Source organism: Eubalaena glacialis, chromosome 14, assembly GCF_028564815.1.
Source record: "Eubalaena glacialis isolate mEubGla1 chromosome 14, mEubGla1.1.hap2.+ XY, whole genome shotgun sequence".
In the NCBI taxonomy this organism is placed as follows: Eukaryota; Metazoa; Chordata; class Mammalia; order Artiodactyla; family Balaenidae; genus Eubalaena; species Eubalaena glacialis.
Window position 1 is genome coordinate 46,838,439 of NC_083729.1, and position 16,958 is coordinate 46,855,396.

Consider the following 16,958-nt stretch of genomic DNA (forward strand, 5'->3'; position numbering starts at 1 on the left):
TAGAGGAAATGCTTTCAGTTTTTCACCATTGAGAACGATGTTGGCTGTGGGTTTGTCATATATGGCCTTTATTATGTTGAGGCAAGTTCCCTCTATGCCTACTTTCTGGAGGGTTTTTATCATAAATGGGTGTTGAATTTTGTTGAAAGCCTTTTCTGCATCTATTGAGATGATCATATGGTTTTTCTCCTTCAATTTGTTAATATGGTGTATCACATTGATTGATTTGCGAATATTGAAGAATCCTTGCATTCCTGGGATAAACCCCACTTGATCATGGTGTATGATCCTTTTAATGTGCTGTTGGATTCTGTTTGCTAGTATTCTGTTGAGGATTTTTGCATCTATGTTCATCAGTGATACTGGCCTGTAGTTTTCTTTCTTTGTGACATCTTTGTCTGGTTTTGGTATCAGGGGGATGTTGGCCTTGTAGAATGACTTTGGGAGTGTTCCTCTCTCTGCTATATTCTGGAAGAGTTTGTGAAGGATAGGTGTTAGCTCTTCTCTAAATGTTTGGTAGAATTCGCCTGTGAAGCTATCTGGTCCTGGGCTTTTGTTTTTTGGAAGATTTTTAATCACAGTCTCAATTTCAGTGCTTGTGATTGGTCTGTTTATATTTTCTATTTCTTCCTGGTTCAGTCTCAGAAGGTTGTGCTTTTCTAAGAATTTGTCCATCTTCCGGGTTGTCCATTTTATTGGCACATAGTTGCTTGTAGTAATCGCTTATGATCCTTTGTGTTTCTGCAGTGTCAGTTGTTACTTCTCCTTTTTCATTTCTAATTCTATTGATTTGTGTCTTCTCCCTTTTTTTCTGGATGAGTCTGGCTAATGGTTTATCAATTTTGTTTATCTTCTCAAAGAACCAGCTTTTAGTTTTATTGATCTTTGCTCTTGTTTCCTTCATTTCTTTTTCATTTATTTCTGATCTGATCTTTATGATTTCTTTCCTTCTGCTAACTTTGGGGGTTTTTTGTTCTTCTTTCTCTAATTGCCTTAGGTGTAAGGTCAGGTTGTTTATTTGAGACGTTTCTTGTTTCTTGAGGTAGGAATGTATTGCTGTAAACTTAGAACTGCTTTTGCTGCATCCCATAGGTTTTGGGTTGTCGTGTTTTCATTGTCATTTGTTTCCAGGTATTTTTTGATTTCCTCTTTGATTTCTTCAGTGAGCTCTTGGTTATTTAGTAGTGTATTGTTTGGCCTCCATGTGCTTGTATTTTTTACGGATTTTTTCCTGTAATTGATATCTAGTCTCATAGTGTTGTGGTCAGAAAAGATACTTGATATGATTTCAATTTTCTTAAATTTACCAAGGCTTGATTTGTGACCCAAGATATGATCTGTCCTGAAGCATGTTGCATGAGCACTTGAGAAGAAAGTGTATTCTGTTGTTTTGGATGGAATGTCCTATAAATGTCAATTAAATCTATCTGGTCTATTGTGTCATTTAAAGCTTCTGTTTCCTTATTAAGTTTCTCTCTGGATGATCTCCATTGGTGTAAGTGAGGTGTTAAAGTCCCCTGCTATTATTGTGTTACTGTCGATTTCCTCTTTTATAGCTGTTAGCAGTTGCCTTATGTATTGAGGTGTTCCCATGTTGGGTACATATATATTTATAATTGTTGTATCTTCTTCTTGGATTGATCCCTTGATCATTATGTAGTGTCCTTCCTTGTCTCTTGTAACATTCTTTATTTTAAAATCTATTTTGTCTGATATGAGAACTGCTACTCCAGCTTTCTTTTGATTCCCATTTGCATGGAACACCTTTTCCATCCCCCCAGTTTCAGTCTGTATGTGTCCCTAGGTCTGAAATGGGTCTCTTGTAGACAGCATATATATATGAGTCTCGTTTTTGTATCCATTCAGCCAGTCTATGTCTTTTGGTTGGAGCAGTTAATCCATTTACATTTAAGGTAATTATTGATATATGTGTATGTTCCTATTACCATTTTCTTAATTGTTTTGGGTTTGTTATTGTAGGTCTTTTCCTTCTCTTGTGTGTCCTGCCTAGAGAAGTTCCTTTAGCATTTGTTGTAAAGCTGGTTTGGTTGTGCTGAATTCTCTTAGCTTTTGCTTGTCTGTAAAGCTTTTAATTTCTCTGTCAAATCTGAATGAGTTCCTTGCTGGGTAGAGTAATCTTGGTTGTAGGTTTTACCCTTTCATCACTTTAAATGTGTCCTGCCACTCTCTTCCAGCTTGCAGAGTTTCTGCTGAAAGATCAGCTGTTAACATACAGGGGAATCCCCATAAGGTTATTTGGTTTTTTTCCCTTGCTGCTTTTAATATTTTTTCTTTGTATTTAATTTTTGATAGTTTGATTAATATGTGTCTTGGCATGTTTCTCCTTGGTTTTATTCTGTATGGGACTCTCTGTGCTTCCTGGACTTGATTGACTATTTCCTTTCCCATATTAAGGAAATTTTCAACTATAATCTCTTCAAATATTTTCTCAGTCCCTTTCTTTTTCTCTTCTTCTTCTGGGACCCCTATAATTCGAATGTTGGTGTGTTAAATGTTGTCCCAGAGGTCTCTGAGATTGTCCTCAATTCTTTTCATTTTTTTTTCTTTATTCTGCTCTGTGGTAGTTATTTCCAGTATTTTATCTTCCAGGTCACTTACCCATTCTTCTGCCTCAGTTATTCTGCTATTGTTTCCTTCTAGAGAATTTTAAATTTCATTTATTGTGTTGTTCATCATTGTTTGTTTGCTCTTTAGTTCTTCTGGGTCCTTGTTAAAAATTTTTTATATTTTCTCCATTCTATTTCCAAGAGTTTGGATCATCTTTAGTATCATTACTCTGAATTCTTTTTCAGGTAGACTGCCTATTTCCTCTTCATTTGTTTGGTCTGGTGGGCTTTTACCTTGCTCCTTCATCCACTGTGTGTTTCTCTGTCTTCTCATTTTGCTTAACTTATTGTGTTTGGGGTCTCCTTTTTGCAGGCTGCAGGTTCGTAGTTCCCGTTGTTTTTGGTGTCTGCCCCCAGTGGCTAAGGTTGGTTCAGTGGGCTGTGTAGGCTTCCTGATGGAGGGGCATGGTGCCTGTTTTCTGGTAGATGAGGCTGTATCTTGTCTTTCTGGTGGGCAGGTCCACGTCTGGTGGTGTGTTTTGGGGGTCTGTGACCTTATCATGATTTTAGGCAGCCTCTCTGCTAATGGATGGGGTTGTTTTCCTGTCTTGCTAGTTGTTTGGCATAGGGTGTCCAGCACTGTAGCTTGCTGGTCGTTCAGTGGAGGTGGGTCTTAGCGTTGAGATGGAGATCTCTGGGAGAGCTTTCACCGTTTGGTATTACCTGGAGCTGGGAGGTCTCTGGTGGACCAATGTGCAGAACTCAGCTCTCCCACCTCAGAGGCACAGGCCTGACACCTGGCCGGAGCACCAAGACCCTGTCAGCCACATGGCTTCCTTCAACCAAGAAATGTTATTTTTGTCATTTTCAAAATGTTCAGCTGTTCTGACTTTTATCTTTTCCAGCTCAGTTTCTGACATCTGTTTGTTCCCAAGGGAGGAGGCCCGAGGCATGGGATGGGAGAGCAGCGTGGTGACGCTCTGGGCATCCTCCCTTCTCATCTCTCGATGTCCAGCATTCCTCTCACAAGCACCTTGTTAATGCTTACTCTGCCACGATGTTCCAGGACCATGTAGAGTGATAGAAACAGCCCTTGCCCTCATGGAACAGACAGTCTAATCAAATACTCTTCTTCATAGCTCTTGGGACTTCAGGTGTGGTGTAACCTGGGGAGTCTCTTCAGTGGAGACTAAGGTCGAGTTAAGGCCATCTTTTTCCCAGGATCAGGCTTCAAACTCTAATGCTGCCAAGCTCTGTGATTTATCAACCCAGTTGCCTAAGCAAAAAACTGTGAGGTTTGACATGTTCAAGCTTTTCCTTAGCCTCAAACACCCTCACCCTGTCTCTCTCTTGCTCTCTTTCCCTTACATCTTTTGACTCTTCCTCTCCATCCTCTCTGCCCCTGTCTTACCTCACTCTCTCACCTAGTCTCTGGCCTCTCTGCTTCCTCTCCTAACAGCCCTCGCCCATCTGTTCTTCCCACTGTTCCTCACTGCTACTAGGGTGACCTTCCTGACATGTGAAACTATTTATGTTGTATCCTGCTCATGACTGTCAGTGGTGCCCTAACTTTCTGGCCCGATTAAAAGGGCTTTCAAGGCTGCCCTGGCCTGCCCGTTATTATTTTACGTGTCTGTCCTTCCTTTTAAGGTGGGCTTCTTGAAAGAGGGGCAGTGTATTTTCTGTTTCTGTTATCTATGGCACCACCTGACATTTCATAGGTCCTTAAATAATTTGTTGAATGAATGAACTAAAATATACCAAATTGTCATAGGGTTTTCATAGACTGCTTCCATCCACTATTTTAGTGAAACAAGTATGACACTCCATAATCTACTTGCAATTTTCTAGGACATCTAGAAACTATCAAGGACCAGAGGTATCCCAGCAAAACTGATATTGAGAGGGTACTTTTATACTTTACTGGTCTTCTCTCACCAACTCTGAATGCTAAAGTGTTCTACAAGCTTAAAATGTTTTAAAGCCTCTAACAGTCACCTATTGTGAAAAAACTACCCTTTTATGTGTGTTTTCTTTTTATATTACTCCTCATAATGATCCCAGAGGATATATTTTCCAGCAAGTACTAAGATGGCCAACTCAGACTCGGGGCACCCAGGTGTTTCTCATCCCAGCCCATACTCTCCTCCCTTCCCCTCCATCAGGACCCTCATTCACTCCCATCACAGCTGAAGCCAGGAAATCACCTGCACCTTGTTTGCCTTCCCGGGAAACCCCACACTCCCCCGTCCAGACCAGGCCCGGCCCAGGCCCATAGACTCCCTGACAGAGTTCGAAAGAGGAGCATATTTCCTGATGGAGGGGCTTGCCTGGAGAGGCCGGCTCCCCCATCGCAGGGTGCAGCAGTTGGACTGGGTCAGAAAGGGAGAGCAATGCCTGAGGTGGTGCTGCAGGGGAAAGGCTTGAGGAAAAGGCAGCCATGGTCTCCTGGAGTGAATTCATGGTCTCGCTGCTGCCAGGAGGAACAACTGGCCCCCGAGGATGTGCAGTGACATGGTGCATAAGGGTTGCTGCAGCCTTGGACCATGGCAGATAGTGGATTTGTCCTTCCTCTTCCTGAAAGGTGATAGACTTTCGGCCCACCTGCGTGCATTTCACTCCCAAGTTCTGAACTTGGGCAGCCTCCCCCCTGCACAGCCTTTGGGCCAGAGCCTGGTCCCCAGCACCTGGCCAGGCCCCTGGGGAGAGTGCCCTGTGACTATGGCTGGCAGTGGGGAGTAGGGGATAGGGGGTGGGGGGAGGGCAGGTGAGGCAGATTGAAATTTGCTTGATTGGTGGTGTGAGCCAAACTACTTTCTGACTGGAGCGTCCTCACTGGCACCTGGAGCACGCAGGTGTTTCTCATCCCAGGAAGCCTCTGCCTCCGCAGAACTCCCGAGATCCCGTGAGATGGGGCTGCTTCTTGGAAGGGCGGTGGCGGCAGAAGCGCCTGGGCTTGATTCCTCTGAGACGCCCCAAAGGTTAGCACTCCCAACTCATCCTCTTCCTCCTCCTCCATTTGGACCCACACTCCACACTCCCCCCCGCAACTCTGCAGCCAAAACCACAAAGCTCACCCTCCAGGCAGCTCCAACTCCACCCTCTGCTTACAAAGAAAAAGGAAAAACCAAAACTCGATGAAGTATCCAGCCCAGCCTCGTAGGGAGAGTGCAAGTGGAGCCGACCTCCAGCTTAGGAGGCATCACGGGGACTGAAGACCTGTGGATGGGGGCACTGGGAGCTCCTCGGAAGGCCAGCCGCACCCCGGCGCCAGGGTACAAGGGCCTGGGAGGGCCAACGGTAAGGAAAGGGAGGCAACACTCGGGGTCCTGTGCAAAAGATGGTACTAGGTTTGGTGGGAGACCCAGGAAGTGAGCACAGTGGGATGAGAGACACCAGAACAGAGTGTGGGGCTTGGTGGTTGCAGAATTGGGGGCCGGGGCACACATGGAGCCAAGGGAGAAGCAGAAAGTAGTTTGTTTCTGAAAGGAACACCCGTATCCACAGAGACATGCCTATGTTGGTTGTATCTTTCTGTTGCCAGTTACACAAACAATGATGATAATGAAACTTGAGTGCTTACTCTGTGCTAAATGCTCTATATTCATTATATCATCTATTTTCATATATTATCTTCATCTTATAGATGAGGAACCTGAGGGCAAAAGAGATCAAGTAATATGTCCAAGGAACTAGAGATAGTGAGGGGCAGCCAATGTGCAAATCCAGGTGTCTGATTCCAGAGCATATATTCTTATCAAAATCAAGCTGAAAATTGAAAAGGAAAAAAAAATTCTACTTTTGTTTATTGTGTAAACAGTCATCTGCCTGTTTTTTATATAGGTCTTTCGTTTAATTCCCAACACCTGTTTTTAGAAAGGCACAACTTCTTTACACAACGAATTTAAAAAGTTCAAGTGATTTCTCATCTAGGAGTAATAATGATTACATTTCTCCCTCTTAACTGCTACAGATTCCTTGAAATTCTAGTTGGTATTTGACAGTTTTATTTTTATTGGACTACAGATGTAGGAAAAATTCTACACAAACCACAGGCATAGTAATTTGCGGTTCTCTTAGTGTCACAGTGATTTGTGTAAAATAGAAATTTTCATTTAAAATACATAATCTATGGCAGCAGATACAGAAACAGCACTTGACTCTGAGACCCCCTCCATGCTTTGAAATCCTAATGAGGGTGGTATCCAGAGCTTCTGCAAGCAGGTTTAATTAATTCTGAGAAGTGCACTTTCTCCTGGCAACAGCATTTTTTTTTCCAATTTAAAGTCAAAAGTTAATTTGAAAGCTGAGTACAGTAAGTAAATACCATAACATAAGGCAATTATAGAACATAGAATTATAACAGTTGTCTGATTTTCAAGGTTACCAAGCAGGTAAGATGAGATGAAATTATTGTTAAACTGTGCTAAGCCTCTCTTTGCCAAAGTTGAACATTTCTATTAGACCAATCAGCTAATTCATTACTTTGGGGACAGTTTGGACTCTTTCTCTTGGGATTATCTTGTTAGATGATTAAAATGAGAAATGTGGATAAAAGATGATCAGTGTTTTTCTTAACTTTGTTCAATAGGAAGATGTGAAAGAGGCCTTTTTCTTTTTCAGCCTTGCCTTACACCCAGATAAAACCCTTGTTGCAACTGGCCAAGTTGGGAAGGAGCCATATATATGTATATGGGACTCCTATAATGTCCAGACTGTGTCTATTCTTAAAGATGTCCATACACATGGAGTCGCCTGCCTGGCTTTCGACTCGGATGGACAGGTATGTATCTCTTTGCATTTTCTTTTTGTTTAATGACTTCTCACAAGTCACCTAGAATTATAATGCACATAGCGTATAGGCTCAGAAGGTCTATCAACCCTCCCTACCTCCCCTTGTCAGCCTCTTAGAATCCTCATGTGTTTGGTCCTTTTCCACACTCATGGTACTGACGTCCAGCTCTGGATAGGACCCAATTTTGGTTCCCCCAGTCTCACTATTAGGTTAAAAAGCCTCCAGAAAGGAAGTTGTGAACTTCATGTTGATTGGGTTCATAGTGACTCAGTGATTCTACTTTGTCTTCCATTGTTAACTTCCTATTTGGAATGAGGGTTGGACCGAACCTTTTTCACTGACCTCAAGCCCTGAGTATCTCCTTGATTCCCCTTGCTTTCAGAAGATAACATCACCTCCTAATAATTCATTGAGAAGATTCTATTTGATTCTTTAACCTTGAGGTGACTTCTAACTCCTTTCCCCTACCCACTCACCTCAATTCAAGCAGTCACTGATCCATGTGTATTTATTTGTTTCTTTACAGTGACTCTGACATTCATTCTCTCCTTCCCATTCTCCCTGCCACCATCCTTTAAGTTCCAAATCTGTGTCATGCCTGACAGTTTAAGTAACCTCTTAACTGGTCTTCACACAGTCAATTTCTTGCTAATGCATTTCACCAACTGAAAAAAGTGTCAGAACGTTGTTTAGAAACAACAGAAGCTTGGAGCACCCCCTGAATGAAGTCCACACTTTGTGGCTGGGCATTCTAGGCTGACCAACTTTTCTAGCCTTCTCTTCACTATTCCCTTGCAGTCAAGTTGGACAAGTCAGTGAGATTCCTCTACCAGACCAGGTACTTTGGCACCTCCACTTTCTCATGCTGCCCTCTTCACCTCCAGTGCCCTGCTCACCCTGTTTGCCCCTTAAAGTGACTCATTCTTCCAAGACACTTCATAGGTCTTCATGAAGCCCTCCCAGTCTCCCCCTCCAACAAAGTGTCTCTCTTTCTGTGGACTTCCAGCAACACTTGATAGAAAAGATTTGTTAATGTGTTATAGATACCAATTCTATCTCAATTTTTAAAAGATGTGAAAGAGAAGGGAGTGGAAGCATAGAGGCCTCATTCCTGGCTCCCCCTGCATTCACCTCCTCACGAAGGCCGTGCCTTTTCTTCCTAGCCTTCTCCACATTCCTATGACGCCCTTCCTCTGTCTCTTTCACTCTTGTATTAATGCCAGTTAGTTCCTTCAGTCTATTTTTTTGTAAATTTTAGAGTTACTTCTCGAAGTCCATATTGTGGAAAGACCTGTGAAATTATTCATAGAAGATTGACCAAACTGAGAGTTTGCAGATAGTTCAGATAGGACTTGACCTGGTTTGGGTCACTTTTTAAACAGTTAAGATTTACTTTGTGTTTTCTGCTATTTTGAGAGAGTAGTGATCATTCTATTCATTTTTCTTTCCAGAATTAGATTCAATACATATGTGGACCCCTGGTATATATGTTTTTGATTTAACTACTCTATAATCTTGTCCAGTTTAGTCAGGATAATGCATAAGTTCTATTGTATATCCAGGTCTAAAGAGAAATAGCTAGATAGTGACATTTATTCAGATTTGCAGTTATTGACTTCCTGACTAAACTGAATGAATGTGTCAGGATGCATATGTACGTACAAGTGTAAATGAATGCTTTGATGTGAACTTACATGCACATTCTCTAATCTCATTTTGCTTTTCTAGCAAACGTTTATCAAAATTCTAGCAAACATTCTTTATCAATGTTCTAGCAAACATTCTTTATCAAAATCACAAGAAAAATGTAATGTAGCAGGGGGAAATCCAGCTGTAACTTTTAGTTCTTTGTTCATGTTATTTTGTGTTAGAATCCTAGCTATTTTTTTAGGTTCCATTTTAAAGGTAGAGACAGGGATGGACTGCATGGTACTTTCACAACTGTCAGTTGAGAAAAATAACCTCCTATTTGTTTGCTGTGATGGATTTCGTGGCTTGTTGATGCCTATTGCTTCAGATCTGCCTTTTTCCCTGGACAGAGTTCACTGGAATCGAGTGATATTTAGAAAATGACTAATGGACCATCACCTCACAAGCATCAAAAGGCAATTGAAATGCTTTTCAGGTAGCGATAGGGCCTGTCACTGCAAATGAACAGAATAGATTTCTTTTGGCTTTTTCTCAATCTTCTTCACATTTCTTATGTGGGTTTTACTTTAGTGCCCATGTTTATGTTAACTGCTTTTTCTGTTTAAGTAAAGAGAAAAGAAAAAAATAAGCTGAATGGAATTCACCCACTTCAAATTTTCATATATAGATAAAAATATAACCATGTCTTATAATCATTTCCATTACTGGAACTCTCAATTGAAAATTACAGCAAAGACCTCCTTTCATTAAGCACCTATTTTAAAACCTCCAACTATATATTTTTTATACTAAATATTCCTAATGGAAGCTACCTTTAGTGAAGAAACCTGAATAATCTCTGCATAACAGTACATGTATACATTTAGCCATATATGGCTGTCTATCATTGCGTATATATGCACGTACACACACACACAGTGAAATACATAAGCTCACATACTGTTATACTTGGATAGTGATGTTTTTAAAACCTTTTGACTTACATTATTTCACTGATCCGTACAACAATACTACTTTGTAGACAGAAAAAATATTTTACACTCATTTTACAGTTGAAAAAATTGAAATTTAAGGAGTTTAATTTTCTAAGGCCTTATGTCTGGCTAATCATGAAGTCAAAAGGGAAGCCAAATCTACCTACTCCCAGCCCAGACCTCTCTCTATTACATAGTGCTGTTTCTATGCTGCTAGAAGCTCTGATTTTGGTGTCCCTGATATGTGTCTTGACCCTATTAATTTTGTATATACTCAGGTGTGGGATTTTTTTTCCCTTTGAGGACAAGGTCTGATCTGAATCCAGTGAATTTAGACTGGGAGATGAAGTACCAGAGTACTTTTACTAAAATTATGTATCCTTCTGTGGTCACTCCAAATGTTTGTGAAATTATGAAAATTAAGAAGAATGAAGATAATGTTCATTTATGGGATTTCTTCTCCATGAGTTTGTCAAACCCTTTCATTTTAACAGTTTGGTGAGGCTTTTAGACTACAGAATCCTAGATGCTCTTAAAACCGTATTAAGATCTTAAATTTGAAAATTTAAATCCTGCCTTCTAGTTCTGTTCCTATGATTTCCACTGATTAATCAGAGACTTCATGAGATTTTGCATGTTTCCTATGTTTAAAAAGGACAAATTGGTTGTAGGTTTTAGGTCGTCGAAATTTTAGTATATGCTAATGGAATAATATCTACTGTGATATGTTTAGTTTTGGGTTTAAGATGGATTTTGAGAAATCATTTTTTTCACAAGAAATTCAATACTTGGCCCATAGTAGGTAATAAGAACTATTTATCGAAAGACAGAATGGATAATAGGAAGTTTTCCCATCATTTTCTGGTATTAAATTATTGTTCTTATTCTTAGCGTTTAGCCTCTGTGGGATTGGATGCCAAAAACACAGTCTGCATTTGGGACTGGAGGAAGGGAAAACTTCTGGCCTCAGCCACTGGCCACTCTGACCGGGTAAGAAGACCTTGTTGGATCAAGCCATGCAGGTTTCATTACTGTGGGGGAACTGTGATGTAGCTTCTCAGAGTTGTAGTATTTTTTAAAATAAAATTTTCAAGTGTAGATTTTCCCTCCATATGCAACTTAAAATCTTACTGTTCATAAAAATTAATTTATGATTAGTAGCTATGTCGGCATGATCTCTTCTGGTGATCAGATGCTTTATTTAAATTGTTACTGTTATTCATAGGCAAAACAAATTTTTGATACTGGCATTTAGCTTCATAAAATAAAAATAGAATTGAATTTGAAATTATATGCACTGTTTAGGTGTATTCATTTAGAAATGGAAATAGTTGTTAGAAAATAATATTCACAAGATATGTTTACAAGTGTATGCATTTGAATTTCAAATGAATGTAATGACAACTGTGTGATTCTTTGTTATATTCAAGAAACTGGAATATAAATTGTGGCCTGCTTACCATTCATATTGAAGTCATTGTGATCGTAGATGATAATTCCATGTAGCCATAGCTGGCAAGATGGGGTAGGAAGCAGGCATGTGCATTAGCTGGTCAGAAATCTATTTCTCCAGTGGCTGGAATAATTAAAATAATTTGGCTATTTTATTGTCTTGATTTTCTAGTTGTAAAAAAATGAATTTGCATGACTGTCTTACATTGATTCCTAGTTGTTCTGTATCTCTGCAAAGTATAACTCCATGAAGAATGAGGCCCTAATTAAATGTAAATTCACTGCCTCTTGATTGGTGTGAACTCTAAAAGAGTTCTTTATATGAATGGCATATTCATCTAGGGAGAATTCTCGTTTTAAGGGGCCCCCATAGTTTTTACTGAACATTTGGGCAAATTGTATTCGAGGATTAAGTCCTCAGAAAGTCCAGGAGTGATCAGCAATGGAACGTTAGTGTTGGAAGAGGCCTGGCACCCCTCTGGCGCAATGGTTCCCACCACTGGCTACACATAAGAATCCCCTGGGCAGATTTCAGAGTATAGTGATGCTTGGGCTTTACCCGCAGGTATTGATATTAACTTACTGCTATTTAATTGGTATTAACTTAGTACTTAATGAACAGGTTGAAAATATTTGTGATTCTTGCATTTGGGTTTTTTTTCCTACATTAAATTATATCAGTATTTATTCTCAATTTATTAATTTTATTTACTTATTTATTTTTAATATAATTTTTATTTTATATTAAAGTATAGTTGATTTACAATGTTATATTAGTTTCAGGTGTACAGCAAAGTGCTTCAGTTATACATATACATATATCCATTCTTTTTCAGATTCTTTTCCAATATAGGTTATTATACAATATTGAGTATAGTTCCCTGTGCTATACAGTAGGTCCTTGTTGATGGTCTATTTTATATATAGTAGTGTGTATATGTTAATCCCAAACTCATAACTTATTCCCCCCCCCCCACCTTTCCCCTATGGTAACCATAAGTTTGTTTTCGAAGGCTGTGAGCCTGTTTCTGTTTTGTAAATAAGTTCACTTGTATCATTTTTTTAGGTTCCACATATAAGTGATACCATATGATGTTTGTCTTTCTCTGTCTGACTTACATCACTTGGTATGGTAATCTCTAGGTCCATCCATGTTGCTGCAAATGGCATTATTTCATTCTTTTTTATGGCTGAGTAGTATTCCATTGTACTTATACCACATCTTCTTTATCCATTCCTCTGTTAATGGACATTTAGGTTACTTCCATGTCTTGGCTATTGTAAATAGTGCTGCAATGAACATTGGAGTGCATGTATCATTTCGAATTATGGTTTTGTCTGGATATATGCCCAGGAGTGGGATTGCTGGATCATATGGTAGTTCTATTTTTAGTTGTGTAAGGAACCTCCATGCTGTTCTCCATAGTGGTTATACCAATTTACATTCTTTTGTACCAATTTACATTCCCACCAACAGTGTGGGAGGGTTCCCTTTTCTCCACACCCTCTCTAGCATTTATTGTTTGTAGAATTTTTCATGATGGCCATTCTGACTTGTGCGAGGTGATACCTCGTTGTAGTTTTGATTTGCATTTCTCTAATAATTAGTGATGTTGAGCATCCTTTCATGTGCTTTTTGGCCATCTGTATGTCTTCTTTAGAGAGTTATCTATTTAGATCGTCTGCCCATTTTTTTTTATTTGGTTGTTTGTTTTTTGATATGGAGCTGCATGAGGTATTTGTATATTTTGGGATTAATCCCTTGTTGGTTGCTTCCTTTGCAAATATTTTCTCCCATTCTGTGGGTTGTCTTTTCCTTTTGTTTATGGTTTCCTTTGCTGTGCAAAAGCTTTTTAAGTTTCATTAGCCCCCATTTGTTTATTTTTGTTTTTATTTTCATTACTCTGGGAGGTGGATCCAAAAGATCTTGCTGAGATTTATGTCAGAGAGTGTTCTGCCTATGTTTTCCTCTAAGAGTTTTATAGTATCCAGTCTTACATTTAGGTCTTTAACCCATTTTGAGTTTATTTTTGCATATGGTGTTAGGGAGTGTTCTAATTTCATTCTTTTACATGTAGCTGTCCAGTTTTCCCAGCACCACTTATTGAAGAGACTGTCTTTTCTCCATTGTATATTCTTGCTTCCTTTGTTGTAGATTAATTGACCATAGGTGCAGTGGTTTATTTCTGGACTTTCTATCCTGTTCCATTGATCTATATTCCTGTTTTTGTGCCAGTACCATACTGTTTTGATTACTGCAGATTTGTAGTATAGTCTGAGGTCAGGGAGCCCAATTCCTCCAGCTCTGTTTTTCTTTCTCAGGATTGCTTTGGCTATTCAGGGTCTTTTGTGTTTCCATACAAAGTTAAAAATTTTTTGTTTACCAAATTTATTGATGAGCTCTAGTAGTTTTCTGATAGCATCTTTAGGATTTTCTATGTATAGTACCATGTCATCTGAAAACAGTGACAGTTTTCCTTCTTCTTTTCCAGTTTGGATTCCTTTTATTTTTCTTCTCTGATTGCCATGGCTAGGGCTTCCAAAACTATGTTGAATAAAAATGGCAAGAGTGGATATCCTTGTCTTGTTCCTGATCTTAGAGGAAATGCTTTCAGCTTTTAACCATTGAGAATGATGTTAGCTGTGGGTTTGTCATATATGGCCTTTATTATGTTTAAATAGTTTCCCTCTATGCTCACTTTCTGGAGAGTTTTTATCATAAACGGGTGTTGAATTTTGTCAAAAGCTTTTTCTGCATCTACTGAGGTGATCATAGGTTTTTTTTTTTTTTTTAAATTGGAGTATAGTTGCTTTACAATGTTGTGTTAGTTTCTGCCGTACAGCAAAGTGAATCAGCCATATGTATACATATATCCCCTTCCTCCCAGATTTCCTTCCCATCTAGGTCACCACAGAGCACAGAGTAGAGTTCCCTATGCTATACAGTAGGTTCTCACTAGTTATCTATTTTATACATAGTAGTGTATATATGTCAATCCCAGTCTCCCAGTTCATCTTTGCTAGTATTTTGTTGAGGATTTTTGTGTCTATGTTCATCAGTGATATTGGCCTGTAATTTTCTTTTTTTGTGGTATCTTTGTCTGTTTTTTTGTATCAGGGTGATGATGGCCTCATAGAATGAGTTTGGGAGTGTTCCTTCCTCTACAATTTTTTGGAAGAGTTTCAGAAGGATAGGTGTTAGCTCTTCTCTAAATGTTTGATAGAATTCACCTGTGAAGCCATCTGGTCCTGGACTTCTGTTTGTTGGAAGATTTTTAATCACAGTTTCAATTTCAGTACTTGTGATTGGTCTGTTCATATTTTCTATTTCTTCCTGGTTCAGTCTTGGCAGGTTGTGCATTTCTAAGAATCTGTCCATTTCTTCCAGGTTGTCCATTTTATTGGCATATAGTTGCTTGTAGTGGTCTCTTATGATCCTTTGTATTTCTGTAGTGTCAGTTGTAACTTCTCCTTTTTCATTTCTAATTTTATTGATTTGAGCCCTCTCCCTTTTTTTCTTGATGAGACTGGCTTAAGGCTTGTCAGTTTTGTTTATCTTTTCAAAGAACCAGCTTTTAGTTTCATTGATCTTTGCTATCGTTTCCTTCATTTCTTTTTCATTTATTTCTGCTCTGATCTTTATGATTTCTTTCCTTCTACTAACTTTGGGTTTTGTTTGTTCTTCTTTCTCTAGTTGCTTTAGGTGTAAGATTAAGTTGCTTATTTGAGATTTTTCTTGTTTCCTGAAGTAAGATTGTATTGCTATAAACTTCCCTCTTAGAACTGCTTTTGCTGCGTCCCATAGTTTTTGGATTGTCATCTTTTCATTGTCATTTGTCTCCAGGTATTCTTTTATTTCCTCTTTGATTTCTTCAGTGATCCTTTGGTTGTTTAGTAACATGTTGTTTAGCGTCCATGTGTGTGTTTTTTGCAGTTTTTTTGTGTGTGTGTGTGTGATTGATTTCTAATCTCATAGCATTGTGGTCAGAAAAGATACTTGATATGATTTCAGTTTTTTTTTAATTTACTGAGGCTTGATTTGTGGCCCAGCATGTGATCTATCCTGGAGAATGTTCCATGTGCACTTGAGAAGAATGTTTATTCTGCTGCTTTCTATAAATATCAATTAAGTCCATCTGGTCAAATGTGTCATTTAAGACCTGTGGTTCCTTATTGATTTTCTGTCTGGATGATCTGTACATTCATGTAAACTGAGGTGTTAAAGTCCCCCACTATTACTGTGTTACTGTCGATTTCTGCTTTTACCGCTGTTAGCATTTGCCTTATACATTGAGGTGCTCCTATGTTGGGTGTATATATATTTACAATTGTTATATCTTCTTCTTGGATTGATCCCTTGATCATTATGTGGTGTCCTTCTTTGTCTCTTATAGCAGTCTTTATTTTAAAGTCTATTTTGTCTGATGTGAGTATTGCTACTCCAGCTTTCTTTTGATTTCCGTTTACATGGGATATTTCCATCCCCTCACTTTCAGTCTGTATGTGTCTTTTGGTTGGAGTATTTAAACCATTTACACTTAAGGTAATTATCCATATGTATGTTCTTATTGCCATCTTGTTAATTGTTTTGGATTTGTTTTTGTAGGTATTTTTTCTTCTCTTTCTCTTTTGTTCGCTTCTCTTGTGATTTGATGACCATCTTTAGTGTTGTGTTTGGGCTGCTTTTTATTTTTTGTGTGTGTATCTATTGTAGATTTTTGGTTTGTGGTTCCCATGAGGTTTTGATATAGCAGTCTATATATATACAAGATTGTTTTAAGTTGCTGGTCTCTTAATTTCAAATGCATTTCCAATATCCTTCATTTGTACTCTCCTCATGATTGCTGGTTTTGGTATCATATTTGTGTGTGGATGATTTCCTACATTTACTGTATGTTTGCCTTTACCGGTGATGTTTCCCATTCGTAATTCTTTTGTTTCTAGTTGTGACCTTTTCTTTTCTGGCTAGAGAATTTCCTTTGGCATTTGTTGTAAAGCTGGTTTGGTGGTGCTGAATTCTCTTAGACTTTGCTTGTTTGTAAAGCTTTTGATTTCTCCACTGAATCTGAATGAGAGCCTTGCTGGGTAGAGTATTCTTGTAGGCTGTAGGTTTTTGCCTTTCATCACTTTAAATATATCATGCCATGCTCTCCTTTTTCAGATAAATTGACTTCTTTTTCAGGTAGATTGACTTCATTTTCAGGTAGACTGACCATCTCTACTTCACTTAGTTGTTCTTCTGAGGTTTTATCTTGTTCCTTCATCTGGAATATATTTCTCTGCCATCTCATTTTGTCAAACTTTCTGTGTTTGTGGTCTCTGTTCCTCAGGCTGCAGGATTGTAATTCTTGCTTCTGGTGTCTGCCCATTGGTGGGTGAGGTTGGTCCAGGGGCTTGTGGAAGCTTTCTTGAAGGAGGGATTAGTGCCTGCCCACTGGTGGGTGGAGCTGCGTCTTGTCCCTCTGATGCGCAGGGCCCTGTCAAGGGGTGAATTTATAGGCGATTGTTGGCTCAGGACAA

At 39.0% G+C, this 16,958-nt stretch overlaps 1 protein-coding gene across 1 annotated transcript in view; it reads left to right on the forward strand.

Moving 5' to 3' along the window:
* Window positions 1-16,958, forward strand: part of EML6 (EMAP like 6) — a 318,760-nt gene that overhangs the window by 131,109 nt on the left and 170,693 nt on the right. Inside the window, exons 2-3 of the mRNA XM_061210885.1 lie at window positions 7,191-7,350; window positions 10,878-10,976. Coding sequence (XP_061066868.1) covers window positions 7,191-7,350; window positions 10,878-10,976 — 259 coding nt within the window. The remainder of the gene's footprint in view (window positions 1-7,190; window positions 7,351-10,877; window positions 10,977-16,958) is intronic.